This window comes from Dromaius novaehollandiae, chromosome 6, assembly GCF_036370855.1.
Source record: "Dromaius novaehollandiae isolate bDroNov1 chromosome 6, bDroNov1.hap1, whole genome shotgun sequence".
NCBI lineage: Eukaryota > Metazoa > Chordata > Aves > Casuariiformes > Dromaiidae > Dromaius > Dromaius novaehollandiae.
In genome coordinates, this window is record NC_088103.1 from 6,173,044 (window position 1) to 6,195,131 (window position 22,088).

Genomic DNA, 22,088 nt, shown 5'->3' on the forward strand with positions numbered 1-22,088 from the left:
AAAATTATTTGATGTTAATGTTCCCCTTTCAGATTTCTTTAACATTTATGTCTGTGGTAGATATGATCTAAAAAGGGAAGTACAAACATTTCAAATATTGATGTTAGTGCTAAACTTGCTGGCAATTTTTATGGTGACTATTACACAGCAGTAGATCAGTAAGGGTAGCACAGGCTTAATAATGTACATATGTACTTCTCAGGGAGTTCTTTATATTTTAATTTATAAATACAGGTATTTACAGATTCATTAAATACAAATGAAAAATCAAATGCACTCAGCTGTGGCCAGCTCATGGCTTTTTCTTTTCTTTTTCTTCACAAATTTCCGTTTTTCTAGTGACTGCAGCACCATGCTTACAAGAAAACTAGAATCTCGTCCTGGTCTCCTCAGCTTGTGTGGAACAAGGTCACGCTTTGCAGTCCATGAAAAGCTGGGGACTTTCTGTGTTACGTCCCTATGAAAACAAAGGGAACTATGGTCACATTCCAGACAGCAGATTTTGCCATTTCCTGTGCAATATGAACTCCGTTTCTAAATGGAGACAAAAGCCTTTGCTCTGCTGAGTCACACTCCAGAGCAGTAGACAGCTACAGCAGAGTTTGTACACTTTGTTCCCAGTTCCAGTTTTGACTTTGAAGTCAAAACTTTTTTCCTTTAAGCTGGAGTTGCAATATGATTTAGCATGCATGCCCCTGCACGTGTTTTCTCTGAGCTCTGTTATCCTAGTTCTCCCTTTTGGTTGCAGCAATACTATTGACTGTCAGCAGTTTGCAGGTTTTGTCTACTTCACATAAAACTGTTTTTTGGAAAGAGGGAAGTGGAAAACAATGATAGCTTTCATGAGTGCAAAGCATATTATCTCCCAAGGTGATGAGTAATAATAAATTGTTATTTCTGAGGTGCATAATTCTCTGATTGCTTTGAAATACGTTTTAACGAGCTGTCAGATGTATTTGAGGGATGCTGGCTTGCAGCCAGTAGACTATTATTGTAATAACAGGGTATGATCCATGAAGAAGGCTATATAACATATACGTTATAATATGCCTGGAGCCCTCATGGGCAAATAGCATTTCAATGTTTTGCAATACTGATAAAAATAAATTGTGATATTGCCTAGCAGTAAAGCCAATGCAAATAACAGTAGCTTTAGGAAAGTGTTTAATTATGGTGTTATGAAAAGTGAGGGAAGTGAAAGAAAGGGAAAAGGAAGGACACTGTGGGGGGTCATCTTGCTCTTGCACCAAATAACAATGAGAAAGGAGGACCTGCCACCTGGTCAACCGTAGAGTCCAAACTTTGTTTTTAAAGAGCATAGTGGTGTCTACTGCCAGCAACAGTATTGCAGGCTCATGTTAAATTTGTGTGATGCTGTGATCAGTTAGATCTGTGTCCCCAACAGAATACTTGGACTGCTGGTAGTGTGGAGAAAGTGAACCTGCTGGATAGCATTGAAATGGTGAGAGAGAGAGGGGAAGGAAGCCCATAGTGAAATACAACCTTAGATTAAGTTTTTCACTGAAATGCTCAATCTAGTGTCTTGGTAAATTGCAAGTACAGCAAATTGTAAATCATTCCCATGGAAAATTTTAAGGGGGTATTGAAGGCTTTATCAATTTCCTTTTGAAACTTCATATGCCTTACCTTTTGTTACAGCCACTGCTTGCAGCTTTATAGTATTGTATGTTTAGCTCTCAGAAAAATCTACACTTCCTTGAGGTTTTTTTCCCCATTACCATTATTAGCAATTTTTAATAAGAACTAGAACTGGGTCTCCATGATATGGATTGGCTCAGACGTTTGGAACTCTTTGAATCAAATAGATTCAAATAAGGTATGTGTTCCTGTAAAAAGGTATTTTAAGCCTCTTCTTTAACTTTTTTATTGCTTCTGCACACTTTGTAGTCTATCCTTCACTGAAAAAGTGCCCTGCAAGGTTTGGAACATGTTTAGCTATTGTTTGGGTATATGTATTTTTTTTTTACTCTAAATTAATTTTAAAACAAGTTTCCTTACTTGTGCATGGGACATGAGATCAAGTTGGTAGGAGAAAGCACTGATGGAATAACTATGAATTTCTGGGTTTAGGTAGTTATTTGGGAGAAACTTTGTTAAATGAAAAAAAGACAAAATTCAGGAACTATCCACAAAAAAAAATCAGGCTGAAAATGAGGAAATAAGTATGGAATCTCTGAGCTCAGGAATAGAAGGAAGAAATGAGAAGTCGCCAGCAGAAGAAATTCTGGTTATTAAAATTAACAGAAAATGTGGAGCATCTGAAAAAAACCAGAGGGATTTACAAGTAAATGCTGGATATTTACGCAAATATCCAGTAATACGTGCCTTCTCAGCACCATTAAAAAGAAGGATTAGAAGATCCTGAGATTTATAGAGAAAACCTAAATTTACTGTTAAAATAGTACTGCCGTACATTCATCACCAGCAAAGAGAGAGGATGTTGGATCCCAAGGTTGTTCAGCTCTTTCTGCTCAAAGTTGATAGCAGAATTCCCATTGATTCTTTTATCACATCTAGATTTTGCCTCAGTTGCATTCTTCAAACATATTTAGTGCTGAAGGATACAATTGCCCCTTCTTTTTCTAAGACAGCTTGAAAGCCAAACCATGAAGACCTGTATTTTCTGAAGAAGGAAATGAGTTTTGCATAGCTACTGAGAATGAGAAGGAGATAAATAAATCTAGCTGAAGATGGGGAAGGAAAAAATAAAATTTTCCTCGGAAAAAAGTGGCTGAAGTAGAGCCTGGAGGCTGTGTCCTTACATACAGATGTGGTTGAGGCTCCCAGCGCAATTTACAGGATTCATACACCTCCCGGTACGGAAAAGTATGTCTGATATCCCCAGACTGCCCTGAAGAACTCGATTGTGTTTGTTAGAGAAAGAACACTAGCAAAATTAAAAACAAACCTGAGTGTTACCTTCTTAACATCCTGCTTGCAGATACGTGGCTATATTTGTCAAACCATTTGAAAGAAATGGTAGTTGATGCGTGTATGGTAAAAGGATGTTAGCAAAGAGGAAGATGCTAAATGCATTAGTCTTACAGAAGAGAAAGATAATTACCACTAACTGCCATCCTTTTTTTTCCCCCAAACTGTTACTTGATTAACATAATCAAGTTACAGTCAGAGCAATTGCTCTCAATTAGTACTTAGTTTGCCAATTATGGCTTCCATTTCAGACTTGAATAAGGCAGGCAAGGTTAGCGAGCCTGAAAGTGTGTCTTTCTTCTATACTTTATTGGTTTAGCTAGCAGGGCACAGCTTCTCCCAACAGCATACCCTTAGACGATCAAAGGCACAGTGACACTGTTATTTAAGATATCTTCATGTCTAAGAAGATTTAGCACTCTTTCCTGGATCAGTTTAAGTCTTCCCTAGAAGACACTTCAGAATAAATAAAAAGCTAATTTAGTAGACCTGACAAAACCAGCACAAAAGATGACATGGCTGTGAACTGATTTTGAAAAATTCCTTAAAAAAGAAAACTCATCTCTGTAATGCTGAATATTTACCAGAACAAGAAAGTCATTTCTATATGATTCTAAATGAAAATTCCTAAAGTGTCAGACGATGATGGTTGGCTTTTTTTTTCTTTTTTTTTTGTAATTGGTGAAGGAGGAACTTCCCATTTACTTACTAATCACAGTGTATCTGCCTGTGTTCAAAGTTAGCAGGGCATAAGCAAACTCCGATCCAAAAGTCGTGTAGATTCATGGCAAAGTGACACGCTTGACTGTCTCAGGATGCCCTGCTGAGAGGATTCTGAATTAAGGAGCAGTCAGAGCCAGCTGACATTGTTGCTAAAACAGTTGTTTTGTTCTTTGCCTGAATCCACAGGTACCTTCTCACATTTTTCTCTGCAGTGTTTATTAAGGGTATGCTGTAGTCCTTTCCCACCTTCTGCTCTGTGCACATATGGGAGTGCATCCATTGCATGTTGGATGGAGACCACAGTCCTGCTTCTTCATGCTTTGGATGAGGTGTGAGCCATAGCTCAAATTTGGGGGTTTCTCACAGTATTTGAAAGCTTCCTCTGGCCCTGGAGCCAGCAGTTCCTGTGATACTCAGCCAATTCAAGTCTTTTGTCTCCATCATCAGTCTTTCCTAAGATCTCCACTAGAGCCTTGCTCCAGGGAAGACTGACTAAAACATGTCCTACAAGATGTCCATCTTTCTCTTGCATTTTTGGAGTGCTACAGTTAGCCAAGACCTTTGGGGCCCAGCTGCTCTGGAGACTCATCTAGAAGTCAGTCTGGCTTTCTTGGGCACTACTCCATGTGGTCAAGTCTAAAGTAGAGCCCTGCAAGGTTGAGCCATTGACATTTTCTCCAGGGTCAGTCTGCCACAGAGTGGCTTTTGTTGTCAAAACACTATGCTTTCCAGTGTTGTTTTAATGCTGTAAATGCTGAGCCACGCTGACTTTACATCTGCAGGCTGGTCTGGAGCTTTCACCTGCTTTCTGCCTCCACTCCTGCCAGCGTTGGAAGCAGCGAGTGTAGCGCCGACAGGTCTTGCCACCATGGCATGCCATTAGTTCTTCTGTTCTTCATCTCTGACACCATCACCCTGGCACCAGGAGATGGGGTTCCCATGTACTCTGAATTGTCTCCTGCAAAGCAGAGTAATTTGGACGTGCATGTTCTACCCTGGCTTCTTATTTGCTGCCACTGTCTCTATCAGAGTGAACCTGCAGCAGCAGAATTACACCTCTTCTAGCACATCCACCACTGCAGAGCTTTGGCTGCCAGAAGTATCAATGTTGGTTTATCCTCTTCTCTCTCTACTTCAGGACGGTGCTGGGTTCTGAGGCTTTCCAGCTCTAGGTTTAAAGGCCTAGTACCTTCTGCTGTTTCCCTAGCATATGGGTAGTTATCCTTGCTTTTCCTTGGACTACCACCTATCCTTTTGGATAAGGGAGGAACTGGACTTAAATTACCTAGAGAACCAGGGATCTTCCTCTTGTCTTTCAGCAAAGCACATAAAAAAAATACTGATAGGTACTCAAGGACTTTGGAGAGTGATGGACATATTTGGTGTGCTTTCCCTAGATGACTACTTCAAAATAATGATGATGGAAGAGCACACACTGGTTATTAGTAAGAGACAAGCTGAATCTGAAGAGACTCGTTCCTCTGCATCCCTCCAGTTCTGACATGTGAAGTGTTAGGCATTGTTTATAAGGTAGAATATTTCAGTTTCCCACCTGATTTCTGGGAAGACTTGGTGGCTGAGGTGCAAACCACTGTGCACCAAGCACTGCAGGCCATGTGTGCTGGCAGATACTCTATCTTTTTGGGTGCTTGCAGATCATATCTCCCAAATGCCTTCCAGCTGTTAGCAGGAATTGCTTGGACTGGAGAGGAATATGAGCAGTCTGCCTCAAACAACACCTCATAAGATGACCTGCAACTGGTGTTGCTGAGGCTGGTCAAAAAGACCTGCTAAAACAAGCCTCCTGAGGTTGAGCCTGAGATGTATAAGTAGATGGGTGAAAAGATGATGAAACCTGCTGCTTTCTCTGTAGAAAGATTATAGGAAAGATCCCCCAGAACTGTAGAGTGGCTTTGGGTTTCTTAAAAGAATGGTGGACTTCATACATCTTTTGTCCAAACAGGCTTCCCTTAGCAGGTAGTTCCTCTGCAGGGGACTCTACCTCTCCTTGGAGATGCCAGGACTCTGCCTGCTCCAAATTGTGTGCTGCAGTTCGGGCTCCCATCAAGATACAAAGAGAGGCAGCACTGCTGTTCTTTTGTTTTTCCTTCAGCTTGGCCTTGGTATTTTCCAAGACAGGACTTGTTTTTCCGCCCATACAGAACCCAAGGGCTCTGCCTCTTCTTGTCGACCTGTTGCCCCAGCTCATCAGCTGAAGGCTTCACCATGCCCTCAGGACCCTCCTTCTCACGGTGTAGATGAAGGGTGGCTCTCAGGCTGACTGCTTATGGTGACTTCAGGTGATTCCCGCTCATTCAGGAAGGTATCTGCTAAATGGATGTTCTCAGCTAAGTGGACAGGGTGCATTGACCATTCTCATTTTGCCTCCAGCACATTGATCCTGTCTGCTTCAATGCTGAAGGATGCAGGGATTTCTGTTCTTCCCATGAAAGTCCTTACAGGGGTCCCCTCCACCCACTGTCTTCTAGCTGATTAGACCTCTGTGTTTTCATAACGAGAGTCACAGGTTCTTGAGGGGTTGATTTGGATGCATCTCCCTGGCCATGAAATTGGCACTCCAGTGGGTTTAAAATCTGGTGTTTAGAGTGCATATGCATGAACCATTACTAAGGTACTATTCCTGCTGGGTTTTACATTGATCAGGACACCAGAGATTAAGGTCCTTATTGCAAGTTCTCTGTATGGTACTTCCCTCAGACACATGGTTTCCCTCCAGATTTGCCCTAATTTTCTGGTGTTAGATATACTTCTCTCTTCTAGGCCTGTGTCTTTCCTTCACAGTTCTGATGTCAGGAGTCTTCCTTCCTTTTCCTTCTCAAGTCTAGGCTCTTTCAGATGTCTCAGATTATGGATTCTCTAGTAGTAAAATAGCCAGAGTTCTGCTCTCTCTCTACAGCATTTTCCAAATGATTTTCCAGCTGTGGGTAGACCTATTCTGGAACAGCAAACATGCAGTTCCTGACAGTGATCAAAGCTCGTTCTGCTCGATCTCAGGCTTCTTTGCTAGCAGTCCTGTACAGTGTTTCCATTTTGGATGTTTCCTGTGTCACCACTTGAGACTGTTCATGCCTTTACCAAGCACAATGTTATTCCCAAAGCATCCAGATATGACACAGCTTCTTGCAGGATGCTGCTGCTGACATTAGTCAACTAAGACACCTCCAAAACACTTCCAAGTGACCCCCTTGCGCTTCTGCTCCTCTCATATCTAACATTTCAGGGTGGATGGTATGATCTTCAAACCAGCTTGGTGTCAGCTCAGCGTTACGCATTTAACTTAACAGGTTTGTCTTCTGGAGAAGAAGAACGCATCCACAAATTATCAGAAGCTCATATATTTCCTCCTCTCTGGTGCTTTTATTCTATAAGAGATTGCCAGTTTGATGGCCCTCAAAAAGCATCAAAAACTAGTTAGCTTTGAACTCTTCTAGTTGTTTTTTGAGAAAGAAATGTCCATAGCTTGTTTTTTGTTAAGTGCGTGGTATACAATATATGTAAGTCCTGGTGTAATTGATGAAGTTCAGCTTCAGAGTCTTGAAATGGACATTTTGTTTCTCAAAAGGCACATATTTTCTACTGTATCTTTCTGAGCCTTGTCTCTGTCTGTGCCAGTGACTTGCATGTACGGAGTTTCTGGATAGTCACACGTATCATAGGAGCATTGGGTAATTCAGGTAGGAAGGGGGCTAAGGAGGTCTCTAGTCCAACCTCCTGCTCAAAGCAGGGTCAGCTCTGAGGTCAGATCAGGTTGCTCCAGGCTTTATCCAGTCTGGTCCTGAAAACCTGCAAGGACAGAGACAGTACAGCCTCCCTGGGCAACCTGTTCCACTGCTTGCCTGTCCTCGGGATGGAAAGTCTGAACTCTCCTGTTTCAAATAATGCCTGTTATCTCTCATCCTCCCACATACATCACTGTTAAGGGTGCTTGGTCTTCTTGGTAACCTCCCCATAGGTAGTGGAAAGCTGCTAAGGGGTGTCCCTGTAGCTTTTTTCTCTTTAGGCTGACTGAACAAGCCAAACACCCTCAGTGTCTCCTCCTAGGACAGGACCATCTTCGTGCCCTCCATTTGCTGCAGTTAGCCAATGTCTTTCCTGTATTGGGGGTGCCAAAACTGTGTGTAGTATTTGAGTTAGGTCACACAAGTGCTGCATAGAGGAGAATAATCTCTTCCCTCAATCTTCTGTCTGTGTTTCTTTCTGTTAATACAACCCAGGATGCTGTTGGCCTGCTTTGCTGCCAGGGCGCACTGCTGGCTCCTGTTCAGCTTACTGTCCACCATGACCCTCTGGGCCTTTCCAGCAGAGCTGCTCACCAGCCAGTTGGTGCCCAGAAAAAATTGTCCCCAGTGGCAGCTGCACCTCCAGCCTACATAGAAAGAAGACAGCTGAGCTCCTTCCTTCCTGAGCCATAGCACCCAAACCATGGGTGGTGAGCGAGTCCTGTGCAGCAAGGCATATTTAAGACATTTGGGGTTGGATTTTGCTTGGTAGTTTACAGCATTACCCCAGAGGAGATCTTTGCTGGACTTAAATTGTGTGTCTTGTACCAGTAAAGTGCAAAATCAGAGCAGGAGCTTTAGCTCTTTCGTCCCTACCTTTTTGAATATACAAATTTGGGGACTGAAGTTGAGGTTCAGACATTATTTCCACAAATACAGAAGTTAAATAAATTTTGCATTGGCCTGTACAACTGTTCAATCTATTGTAATGCTTAATACACCTTTATTTAGAAAAATCAGTATGTATCGCTGATATCCTGAACTTGGCAGTCAGAAGTTGTTTCAGAAGTCATTTCTTGTTTCAGAGGTTGGTCAGCTTCATGGAAAGTCATTAACTACAGCCTTATTTTCAGTAAACTTTTCCATTGGTGTCCTGTGGTAACTTCTACACCGCCACTGAGAAAAAGAAAAATAATAATTCCATGACAAGAAATTTTAATCAACTTTTGCTACTAACAAGTTAGCATTGTTGCTCAGTGTCAAAATGATGGTTCGTGTTTCTCTCTGCGCAGAATGTGCTTCTCCTAAATTCTAGCTTGTATCAAAATTGCTTTCCATTTCTGGTTATTACGCAGTCTTCAGCACCAAAGTTTTAACTTTACCACCATGCTTTTGAATCTGTGCTATGACTTGTTTTTTGCCTAATTTAACCAGCCATACTTCTAATCTTAAAACACTCTATGGGTTCCAGAAACAGCATTCTTTGTCTCAGTTATTATTTGGTCTCATGGTACATGGTTGGCAGGAGCTAATGGTATTTAGCAAAAAAATTTAAAATACTCCATTTGTCCAGATTGACACTTTCTGCAGAGAAAACCTTTGTTGTTATTCTGTAAATAGGCATTTTTCAAACATTAATCTGTAACTGAGAACTATTGATCAGATCACTCTTAAGCCAAATTCTACCAAAGTTGAGTGACTAAGATTTTGCTATTACAGTATCTACTGTTGAGTGAAATGCCTCGGTCAAGATACTGTCCATAACACTTATCTGTCCTCAACAGCAGACAGAAAGGGGAGACGGAAGACTAAAATAAAAATACATTGTTCGGTTAAGATAGATTAATAGTATTACACACAAGCCACACTTCCTTGTTGGTTATATTGGTTCTTTGTATTTTTTGTATGATCTAAAAATGTTGTTCCTTGCTTTTTTTCTGTTCGGGGAAATCAGAGTGAGTGTTCCCTTTATGTGGGAACAGTTGCATTCAAAACCCCTTACTTTTGATACGCAAAAATGTTCATTTCAGGGTGATGCAAATACCGCTTTCTGTGGCTTGACTAAGTTACATCACTTATTATAAAGTTTCCAAAGGTATTATTTTACCCTGAAGAAAGTAGTGAGCCTTAGGGGGGCATTAAATCAAATGGCTCACTGAGGATTAGTCTGTGAAAAATGTTGCTGAGTTTTGCAGTGGCTGCTGTAACAGGTACCTTTAGGAAATGAAAGGTTTTGCTCTTCCCTTATTATGTCTACTGTCTGCATATGAAATGAATCTGTGCATACAGGTGTCTGCAGGATGAGTCCCGAATGGTTTAACAGATGTTCCCGCTTAGCTAGGAACTGTATTTTTGAAAGGAGCAGTGCTCTCAAAGGTTGTCATGCTAATTAACAGCTCTTACTGCTCTCAGCTTCATGATTTTTGTATTCTGTCAGGGGAAATAACTGCATAGCCCCCAGACCAGACCCTTAGTCTCTGTGATGCAAGAAGGTCCTGTTTCCATCAACATGTGAAACAAAAGCTAAGCATTATATGATTCAGTGATGGATCACTGGGCATCAACATTATCAAACTTTAGAAGAAGAAAATATACGTAGGTGCAGAAAACACTGTTTATATTCTGTCTTTCTGTGTATCACATCAGTGTCATCAACCCTGCAGTACAGTTAAAAGATATGGCTGTAGTACTACTGTCCAGTTGAATCTGAGATCCTTCTCATTTCAAAATTTTGTCCAGCATGGTTACAGTATTACAGCCTCTTTATCACCTTTTGCACTTAAAAGCATAGGAGGGAAACTCCAGTAAAAATAAGCCTATAGTAATCTAGCCCAACAGTTTCAGCAGCCTTTGTAGGGGAAATTTAATGGTTAGAAAGAATCCCATGCCCATGGTAATGGAAGCCCCATTCCTACAGCACGAACAATTTAGCTGTGCTGCTAAGAGGTCACTGGTGATGTACTGCGATGTGCTGTATGACCATTAATAGCAAAAGACTCCTTGAGGATGTGAGTGTTGCAGCACATCCAACTGCCACAAAGAAATACAGCTCAAAGAGTGCTCCCTACATTTTGACTCTTATCCAATTGACCGTTGTTTCACTTCTAAGAGACTGTGGAACACCTCAGAACAGATCCAGGAAAGTGGGTTGGATCCTACTACACAAACAGACTCTCATGACGCATGTTTCAAGATTGCCAGGTTGCTACTCTGTTGGTGGTTTGTTGCCTGATGTGTTTAAGTGGCAGAGAAACAAGTCGTGCCGATACATAAGAGGGGAGCATTGACTTGCCTGTACAAAGCTGGTCTGTGTTCTGCAGCCCAGGCACTCTCCAAGCTTTCTTATCTCTCTGTGATCCCCAATGCCATGCATTGCTTCTGGGAGCTGTCTGAAAGTCCTTTCGTAGCCATGCAGCCTATGTCGTAGCCATGCTTCATGGGAAATAGGATGAGAGAATTGGCAGGGAGCTGGAAGAAGTTCAGAAAACTGGGCCTGATGGGAATATGGGATATGCAGCATGGTAGCACGAGCAGTGTGGGAACATGGAGGTAGAACAAGGAGAACATGGGAGCGGTCCAGGAAGAGAGGGACCAAAGCTCTGAGTAAGGTGGGTTAGATGGCCTTTGTCCTATTCTGATGATCTCATCTAGAGGACAAAGTTAAACCTGGCCCCCTTGATGATATATCTCGGCCTCTGGCTCATTCTGTTATGACACCACTCATCCAGGCCGGTCTGTTCTGCTTGTGACAAATATCCCTTTTGAATTCATCGTAGGCCCTGTGCTGTTCCTGCGTTCTCACTCTTCAGGCTGCACGCTGAGAACTGCTTTCGTCTGCAGAATACAGTTAACCGGACCAGGCACAGGCAGAGAGACAGGAGAAGTTACAAAAAGCAGTGGAGGGGACAACCTGCAGCCAAGCGTTGTGAGTCAGTGTTAATTGTTGCCAAAGTCAGAAAGGCAGTGGCAGCAGGGGTGTAAGACTCCTGGAAACAGGAGCTCTAGGAAGGTAAAAAAAACGTCAGGGAGATTAAATTCTGAATCCTTTATGCTGAAGGCTCTAAGGCATAGATGCTTAAACTTTTTAAAATCAGGCCGTGCAGGTTTTGAAAAGGGGACCCACTACTCCTTCACGACGGGCTGGAAGAGAGAGGGACACAGTCCCTCGCTGAAGGAATTAGTTTTGAATTGCGTTGACCTTCAAGGTGCATCCAGATGTAGAATCTAATTTCACACAAAAGTATATACTTTCTCAGGATGCTTTCCAACAAAATAGGAAATAAAACAGTACTGCACAGGTGTGGTAAACATGTTTTCATAATAAATGGTTATGTGTAATCTAACCAGCCATAAATTTCAGTGTTTTTACAGATGCACACTAATTAATTGCTCATTACCTGTTGAGGTTTATACTGGATCGTACTTCAAAAACTGTGAACACAGTTTATAGCACTTATTTCTCTTTATAAATGTGTGATGGTTGTGATTATTTGTGAGATGTGCTTTCGTTGTGTGGCAGCTAGAAATGTCTTCCCATGAAAACTAAAGAATTAGCTGTAAATCTGCTCTGAACAAAGAACAAAACTATTGCAGCTAGTAAGTTTTACATGGGGCCAATTATTAGATTAGAGTTTTAATACTGTGAATATGACAATTACTTATTTTACTGGAATGTTTGCAGTGGAATGGAAACCTTCTGTTGAGTTCTCATCAATAACTTTTTTTTAAGTATAGGAACCCTGGTAATTCAGACACTTTTAATTAGAACTTGTATCTCTGGTTCTATTTTTGAGAACCAGTTGGCTAGCTAACAATAAATGGACATAATTATTGTGCCAGCTCACCGTTGGCAATGATTTTGATGTCAGCAGTTTCACTTACCAAGGCTACAAATCGTGAGTCATCAGTTTTATTAGGATTACAAATCTTACGCAAGGTTTGAAGATGTTCACTTGATGATTTTCAACTTCCTCTAAATATTTGCAGAATGATGAAGAGCACGCTGCATGTTCTTCATATGCACAGGCCTAATAGGAGATTACGTATTTTGGAAACTAGAGCAAAAACAAATTTCAGGTTAATTTTTTCTGACCTGTTCTTGTTTTATAGATCATTTTTATACGTGTGCTTGTGCCCAGGTGGTAGTAGACTGGGGTTTAATGTCCAGAAGAGATTGCTGCTGTGACAGGTCATTTATAGGGCAGGAAGAGAGTAATGCTCTGGCAGTCTTTATTTGTGAGCATGGATGCAGACACCCCTGGTCTCTCTCCACCTCTTTAGACATTCCTTGAGCTTTGGTAAGAGTTTTGCACTTCCCCAATCTAGATGGAAAGCTGCCCACTGAGGTTTGCTGTTTAGGCTGTTGGAAACCGCATTAACAGAGCATCAGGAATGACTCTTGCAAAATGGAGCACACTGGCTGCTTCAGGGAAAACCCGTGTTTCACTTACCAGTCTGCCTTTTGCGTGAAATGATCTGAGCCAGCTAAGCAGACTCCTTCTGTAAACTGTTTCTCTGTTGGCGCCTGAGCCCTGATGACTGCGGAAAGACCTAGAGAAAGTAGTTAATCCTGGTGGATTTGCACTGGCTTTGGGGATGCTTTAGGTTTGCACAGCTTTAAAAGAATATTAAATATTAAATATTGTTTTTTCTCATAGGAAGATTGTTTCTGGGCAGTTCCTCACTACTCATGTTACACAGCATCATTTCTCTCTTTTTCTTTCCTCATAACCAGTATGTCTTATTTGTCTCAATCTGTTCTTTGCACTGATTCCAAGGAGAGGAAAAGTAATTGAACTCTGTCCAGATGTCGGTGGGACACGGTTGCAGGATAGAAGCTAGAAAATGACAAGGCGAGGTTCAGGCCTGTGGCAGCCAAATTAAAGCTAATCGAGGCTCAATGATTGTGTGATGAACCAAAATCTCTTGCACAGTGTTTTGTTTTGTTTTGTTTTAATTTAATCTGTAGAGTGTTGTTTTTCTCAGTTAATAGGGACTGGCAAGGGGAAATCCTGTATACGCTTTGATAAATTAGGTTCTGCTTATCGCCAAAAACGGAGCATGCTAGAAGTGATTTTTCCTTACTTAATATGGGATCTGATGATACTTATTTTTTTTAGCTAGGGCTTTGGCTGTCTTTTGCCTTCAAATAAGATGATCTCTTTTGGTTACAATGTTTGAGTTTTTCTGTTAAGCAGATTAGATAGCTACTAACTGACTCTTGCTTATCACTTGCAGACCATTTTAAATGAAGTCCTGCCGTAAGATCCACCCTTATTACAATCTAAGTGACTTTACCAGGGTAACACCCGGACAATGGACGGGGGGAATCTGGCTCACTGTTTTGAAGGTGAGATCTACCAGTGACTTTAGTTTGCGTTGGAGCTGTGTTTTCATTCTTTTAAACAAGTTGGTAAGACACAGCTGCAGGGTAAACCAAATGTGATTACAACAAGCTTCAACTTAGGTAATTTTGAGCAGACTGCCTGAAATTTTGGAATGGATCCAGCATGACTGGATAAACAATACAGCGATCAGATCACATCAGGATGCGGATTTCATTTTAGAAGAAGCAAACCACAGTACATAGATCAGCATCAGATTTATTCATGCAGCCTTGAAATATGGGCCTGTTTGGGCAAGGAGTAAGAACTTTGGACTGCCTTATTGTTCCCTCCATCATGTACACAACTCCATATTAACTTGAAAATTGTGTGTGATGTGAATGATCTTCCAGATGAAACATTGCCAGCTGGCAGTCTTGGTTTGATGGTGCCAAAGCTGAGGTGCAGCGATGGTATCTGTGAATGCGGGCCTCAAACTTAATTTTCAGTTGATGATAGTACTGTCAGTTGCATGCAAAGGAGTGTTTGGGGAAACCCGTGGTGTTTCAGGTCGCCTGAATTACGTTCCAAATTGTGGTCAGGTTTTGTGCTTTTGCAGTCTTGCTCACAGTCGCTTTGAAATCTGTATCTTAAATTCATCCTTGTTAGAATAAAAGGAATTTCGTAAGTATTCATCTTTGTGTTACTGACTGATATGAATGCATGAAATATTTGAGATTTGTCTGCTGATATCCTCCCTGTGAAAGGACAATTTAAAAATCAGGGTACGGACTGACTCTTTTCTCAAATTTAAGTCCTGTGCACATTTTTATGAAAAACTTAAAATCAGATTTTTACTGTAATTTACAGCTTTTTAAATGTGCCGAAGTACTTTTGTATTTCACAGCAGCTAAGAAAAGAAAGATCTTGTTTAGTTTGTAGAGCTGTTGAATTAAAAGAAGGATCTAAGCGGGTGTTCTGTATAGCCTGAAAATAAGGGGGCATGGGAAAGTATTTGATTGGCAGGAACGTTAAAACCAGTTAAACAGAAAATGCATACATCCACAATATTTGAAGCAAGCAGTGAAGCTGTTGCCTCGAGATGACAAAGAGGCTGGCAGTTCGACTTGATAGACAGCTTCTGTGCCTGGCAAACATCCTGGGGCTTGTTCTGACAAACCTTTGCAGGCCTGTCAGGCTAAAACGGCTGTCGTGGAGGATGGAGAGATCCTCGAGCGTCTGTGGCGAAAGGCTAGTGTTGGCAGGGACTTGCCAGAATAAATAAGGTAGACACGGTAACTTTACAGCTGGTTCTGTACTGCTCCAAGGGGAGTCACCAGCTAAAAGTTAAAGAATAAGCAAGAAGAGAAATAACATTTAGGTTTATTGACAGATTGAGGTAAGCGGGGACTGTCACTTGGAAACGATAATCCATATAATTTCAACCGGTAAAATGAAGGATGCAACAAAGAGTTTTTAGAGGTTCCTCTGCTGGCACAGGTAATTGTATGTCTTGTAAAGAGGTAATACTGGATATGTCTCTGAATAATTTTATTTAGCTGTTATTTTTCTTTCCTTTGGGGATTTGTGACCTGTCTTCGTAGCTTTGTTCATTAGATAGGCTTCGGTTAGGAGTAGGTTCCCCATGTTCTGAAGCTGGTATGGAGGATTAAAAGATCTTGTCCATCTTCGTACTTCTGATCATCCAGGAAAGACGCTTACTAGTTTAGCTGAATACGTGCCCAAGTCCCAGAGCTCTTGTGAGTGTGCTCCCGGAGATGGCATGGAGACATGCACTGGAGAAAACCAAAATTAGCTTCCCCTTTGCCTTGCTTCCTTCTGTCATTCAGGCCCAGATTAAGTGACGCCCTCCAGTACTGTGTTTTGATAGTCCTGCTCATTCGCAAATGTAGGGGAAAGAGTCCTGTTAAGCTTCCACCCACTGAAAAATTCAACCTTCTACCTATAGAGGGTTTTACTGGATCAGCCAGGATACACAAGGGATAGAGCTGTGCAAGGGAGAGTGAGGCCAACAGCAGGGTTTTGTTGCGGAGGTTTTTCTTAAACATCCCCGAAACATAAAATCTTTGAGACAGACAGAGAAAATGAGCTCTGACCCAGCGACCAGCCAAGTTTCCCCTGGGAAGTTGTTCAACATTTTTGCATCGTTTGGCCTTACTGTGGAGTTCCCCTCTAGGGCCTTTCCCAAACACTAGAACCTGGCAACAAAAATTCCCTTTCAAATCAGGGTTCCCGGAAACTGGGGACAGCGGGACTGTGCCTGCACTTGTGCACAGGGAGAGGCCGTCGCTCGGGTGCAGATACCACCAGTTCTCCCCGTGGGCTGACAGCACCGCTTCATTTTCAGGTTGGCATGCTCCCCGCATCCAGTATGCTGGAGGAAATGTGGTAGGGGTGATGCTGACATTTTTACTTCCTTTCCTCACTTAACGAACTGGATTTATTTTAAACAGGGTTTCCAGGTGGTTAAACAACTACATTTGCACTTCTCTGTTTTGAGGAGTTATTAATTTCTTCAAAATGGTGGAATTTGTGATTTAACGTGAGGAGAGCTCATGAGCTTTAACTGTCTTGGAAGAACCATGGAAAATTGCTAAATGCACTGCAACTTAACCACAAAGCAGTCAGATATTTTCTGTTTCTGTTGGGCTAACTGAGGTGAGAGAAAATAATCATGTAGAATTTAAACTACAGTGGATAAATTATTTTCAATTTCCCTTTCTAAGACAGATAGATACATGTTTTGGGAAGTGATTTGCATTTTTCTTTTTTTTTTCTTTTTTTGTCATGTTTCTCTTAGTTATAGTGGAGGAATTTTATAGTTTACAGGAATCCCAGATGGAATAGCTAAAGAGTGGGAATTGTTGCCTGGTTTCAGAGCTGTATGGGACTTAAATCCTTCATACGGAAAAGGACATGAGATATCATAAACTTCAACTTTGATTATTATTCCAGTCTGCTAAGCTGTTGCTCTAAAAATCTCAATAGTAATAAAGACATAATGTGTGTTTTTGGTTTGTTAAAAATATATGTGACTTTTTGAACTTTTAAATAACATGCACACAGGCTAGACAAGTCTTTGCTGTAATATCGCAATCTGACCTCATTGAGCTATTTATTGTTTGTCTGGCTGTGAATATGCTCTTTATGTGTGGATAGTTCTTTCATGTTAATTTTAAAGGAGCTCCCACTCATAAGCTCATAAAGTACAGACATCAACGGATTAAAAGAATGACTGTCTGTCCAGAACGCTACACTGCTGCCTTCCAGAAAATCTTAAAGTAATTATACATACAGCTCTCGTGGAATGAAAATTGGCTCCTTGATATTTAATAAACAGAGATCTGCTTATCATATAAAAAGTAGGAGACTGCTGATTTTACAGCACTACTGAGCATTTTCATTTAGACCCAGAGAATGAAAAGTGAAAACTTTTATACAAATGAGGTGCCAAAGATTTGGAGTTAAATTTTTCCATACTGTTTCTATTGAGACTGTTAAATATACTATTCAAATGTTCTTTTACTTTTTTTTTTTTGGAGCCACTATGGAAGAACATGAGCAAATATTCATTTTTTTAATCTATTTTTACAAATGAATTTGATCATTGCACCTTATCTACAGTTTTCCACTGAGCTAACTTTTTTATCATCAGTTAAATTTCTTTCTTATTGCAGGCATTCTTTCCAAAGAAATACGCAGGATGAAAGAATCTTTTGTCTGTTAATCTTGCAGAGGATCTGAGAAAGACCGTGTTGTCTGATAGGGCATTGTTGAAAAAATGCATTCTCCTGTCAGGTAGATTTATTATTATCGTATTTTATAAAAATCTACCAAATCATTTGGAAGATATGGCCGGTTCTGCCAACTGTGAAGGTTATTGAAATCACAACCAACATAGCAATGTCAGGCAGACAGAAGAGCCACTTGGCTACCTCCACTCTGGCAAATGCACAAAGAATTAAAAGTGATCAGAAGCAAGCTGGGTTCAGTTAAATGCTGAACGTAGAGACCCTGCTTAGACATCATTATTATTCAGTTCTGTCCCCATTTTACTCACCAGAGTTTGTCAGTGGGAGAGTGAGACCAGTATTCAGTTATGTATGTTCTTAAATAAGTTATCACTAAACTCAACACAGTAGATATGTATTTTGCTCCCAGGCTTTGGGAGGAAACTGATTAATGGAAAAGGAAAAATCTAGTGGCTGGATGAGGGAATAGGCCATCTTTACTTATTCTGAGCAAGCAGATTTACTACATTTTCTCAGTAAATCTTAATTGTTTGATCCTTGTTATGTGCCTCTTGCTGTGTCATCTGATGAATGCCATGAATCAAATATAGTACATTCATTTAAACCACCCACAAATACTCTTTCCTCCCTGTATCATCCCAGCCAGCCTTAAAAATAAATGCTGTGTGTTTTTTATTTTTCCACATTCTGCACCGCATGATACTTCCAAGGGTGGAACCAAGAAGACTACATAGCAGTACACTTTAGTGATCGAAAATTAGACTGCAGATTATAAAGCCCAAAGGGACCAGTATGACCAGATAAAACTGTCACCTGTAGGCCGTAAGACTGTTTTAATTGGGACAGATCTAGAAAAAAATATCTGATCTTGGCATAAGCATTTTCAGTGATGAATGAGCCAAACGATGCTTGGTATGTTAGTAGGGTTTGTTCTGGTTTTTGATTTTCAGCTTCTGGGAAGAGCGAGAAGTCTTCCTTTCCTTTCCTTTGAATGATTTAGTCTGTCGCTGTTGTAAATATCATGCTTTTAAATGAGTCTAGATTTAGCTAGCCGTTAGATCTTGTTGGACTAGTGTCTGCCAAAGTGAAAAGCTCTCTGTCAAATGTTTGTTCCCCATATTTATGGAATCAGAATAGGATTAAATTATCCCTTGGCCTTCTTTTAGATGGTCTGGCTAGACCACGGCCCTTGAGATTTTCATTAGGAGGCATGTTTTTCAATCCTGTGTCCTCATACATTCCTCAACAGGGCTCACTGCATGTACCAGCTCTGCATGTGTTTCACTGAATAAACCAGAGCATGAAGGCATACTTTTTATGACTGTTTTTCCCCTCATGAAATACCTGATATGCAGCACACTCTTAACATTTGCTGTGAGAAGACCAAATGCAGCAGGAAGATAGCAGCGGGATATTTGCTGATGCCCAGATGGCAATTACAGGAGCTGAGGGGCGATCGTGCCTACACTGTAGCCTTAAAATAAAGGAAAAAACTCTGCAGAATTGTTTGTGTCCAGAGACACTATTCATTCACGCAGCCTTCAGCATCCCGCTTCTTTCCTCCTCAAAGCAGTTTGCGTGCACAGCTGACAGCATGAGTTAAACCTGGAGGCAAAAGCCCCTTTTTTCTGTGCGTCCCCTTGCAGTCTAGCAGCGGCGTTGAGGATGTGGCCAGAATCGCTGGCGTGGTGATGCAGCGATCTTCCCACAGCTTCCCTAGGGACAAACAAGTTCTTTTGCAATTAGCATAATTGACTGGGAAAGAATCCTGTTTGCCTCGGGATAAGGAACTGTGGGATTAAACCTAGACACATGGTGCACACGCTGAAATGAAGCAGACAGTAGTGAGATGGGAGGCACTCTGGGAACATTCCTGCTTGGGGCAGGCAAACTGAAGCACTCGGCCCGTGGTCCTGATCGGGCTAACTGCATTTTACACGCACACACACTGAATTTCTTTGAGAGAAGGACATTGAGATTATTTTCCTGTTTATCAGCCTCTATCCATCTTGTTCCATTTCATCAGCGTTGCTGTCATAAAGCATCACTCCAGCGGCCTTGATTTTTCTGAAGACCAGGTGATTCTCTAATTCACTTTGGGTAGAATTTGGGCTCTGCTGAAGCCATTGGCAAAATGTCCTGTGACTTCAGTGAGACCAGGGTTTCACCCTTTATTAAAGTTTAATAAGACGTAAATATTTTTGACACGGGAGCATAATTCTTTGTCATCTGCTGTCTGCACAGCAGACTTGAGCCAAATTTGAATTAAATCTCTAGACCTGAAAGTCTGGTTTAAAGGTCCTTTTTCATTTCACAGACAACAATGATTCCTTGGTCTGTTGTAGGCGATATGTGCACATTTGTGGTTTCAAACCACTGCTGGTGACATTAGCTACTGTTAAATCTCTCTCATTTCTGTCGAGCACTCCATGGGCCATGCAGCAGGATATACAAGTGATCTCATTCAGATGACTTTATCGACAACGCTATTTGAAATGGTGGATTGAAATAAAAGCACTTAAAGCAGAGGTCAGTGAGTGCCTGATGTTCTCTGCAGAATCCATTTGTTGTGTAAGCAGCTCCACTGTTGTGGCGCCTACTTTAATTAAGGCTCTGACAGTATTTCCATAATAGACCATATTTTAAAAGGGTTTATTACTCAACTGCAGAATTTGCTGCAGGCTGAGACTTGGACAAAGAAAGCTTCAACCTGGAAGTGTTTTCTTAACTTAAAAAGCTCATTTATTTATTTATTTATTTATGGCTACAAAGAAACCTTTCTTCATTCATGTAGCTAAAAGTTTTCTTTATAAAAATAAAACTTTTCAGTCTCATAAACAATGCGGATTTAAGCGGCCAATCTTGATCATGTTACTTAGGATACTTTTTAACCATGAAATACCCATTATGCTCATTACATAATATGAACACTGAAGTATCTTTATTAGTATTTGCGTGATGATCGGGACCTTGCGTGCTAGACAGATTTCAAACATAGGAAAGAGAGATCGTGCTCTTTAATTCCCTTCCCATAAATCAGAACAAGGGTAGGAGCGTGCATGTATTATGCCAAGCGGATGAGCTCGGTGGCAAACTGGAGCTCCGTTACACGTGGTTGCGATGCACTTGCTCCGTTTTGTTTTTAGCCAAAGGCATAAGTAGGAAATTTAGAATAACATGTTCTAATGAGGCAGGTGCATTATGTATGAACTAACAGAGCAGACCATCTGTTAAGGTCCAGAACATAATTTTTGGAAAGAATTGCTTCCAGATAACTGGCTAGCTTTTCTTTGTTTTGTTTTCTTTTTTTCTGACTTCTGGTTTGTCAGGTGAGAAGATGTGCTGCTAGCGGAGTGTCAAGAAGACTGTTTGAAGCCAGCTTCAAGGGAGAATGTCCTCCTTTCAGTCAGAATTGTTTTTGCTGAAAATCAGACTGATATTTTCTTCAGTGTATGGGAATATCAGGATCTGAACTGTGGAGTATTTTTGTGCATTATTTGATTTTAGGAACTGCATGTGATTCTGCATTTGATATAGAAGTTGAAAGTTACCTGGGACTTACCCTGACTTCTGTATTTTTCCCAAAGTGAAAATAGCTGAACTGTATTTTTTTTTTTTTTAGGTAGACAGTTTAGTTTCTTATAGAATGGACTGAACTGTAATTGAGTTTCCTTTTAATAATTAGTTATTCAAAGATTCTTTGAACAACTGTGTCAGTAGGTTTTCCTGAGAATGGTCTGAGATATAACCAGATTTTCTTGGGGTTTTATTCTTCCAAAATAAGTTTGCTGTTTTGAGTTGTCTATTTAAGTTGAAAAGCATTGTTGTTGTGCACTGTTAATGTGATAACATTTAGCTGCTTATTCTGAATTGTGCTTAAACATACACAGGTTGTTCCGGAGAAGAGATGTAATACTCTGAAAAGCCTGGACTGCTCACTTAAAGTGTTCCGGTTGCCTTTGTGACAAATCCAGGTTCTGCAGAATGAAAGGATTTGTCTAAAATAAGTCATTTCCCATCCTCGTGATTCAGGGTGAACCTTCTGAGCAGTAACTCTAGGATGTAGTGGCTGTTTTATTCAGCTTCGAGTGTGTTGATTGCAGACCTTCTGAAATGTTTTGCCTTATTAGATATGAATTAACAATGATACCACACATAATAAAAGGGCAGAGTTAAATGTTACCCAGGAAATGAACAGTATCATCTTTTCCAATGAAGCGGTGCTTCTTGCAACAGTTACTTTGCAACCTAGTTGTTTTCTCATGGTCATTTATGGGATTTTTGTGTGAATCAAAGATATTTGCTCCCAATTTTGGAGTGCTTGATCAAGAACTTGGTCTTTTTTTTAAGGTAATTCTACCCCACAGAAGATTTTAATTTGCCGACATAATTCTAGCATCATTATTTACATTTTTTTCCTGTCATGAGTTTTTCTGTTTGGGGGAACTGCAAGAGTTTTCCCTGGCAAGTCAGAGAGCTTTGATTGTGTCGGAATTGTATTCAAATAGAAATACTGTTTTTGCACGACCATGATAGTATTTTTCATGTGGTTGCAGTGGTATCAGTTTTATTCTGCA

The 22,088-nt window shown here is 40.8% G+C and overlaps 1 protein-coding gene across 3 annotated transcripts in view; it reads left to right on the plus strand.

Annotated features, from left to right (window-relative positions):
• Positions 1–22,088, plus strand: part of RNLS (renalase, FAD dependent amine oxidase) — an 89,606-nt gene that overhangs the window by 21,911 nt on the left and 45,607 nt on the right. The window contains exon 5 of one of the 3 annotated variants that reach the window (XM_064513551.1): positions 11,192–11,340. The exons of the other annotated variants lie outside the window; for them this stretch is intronic. Coding sequence (XP_064369621.1) covers positions 11,192–11,340 — 149 coding nt within the window. The remainder of the gene's footprint in view (positions 1–11,191; positions 11,341–22,088) is intronic. 3 annotated transcript variants of the gene reach the window in all.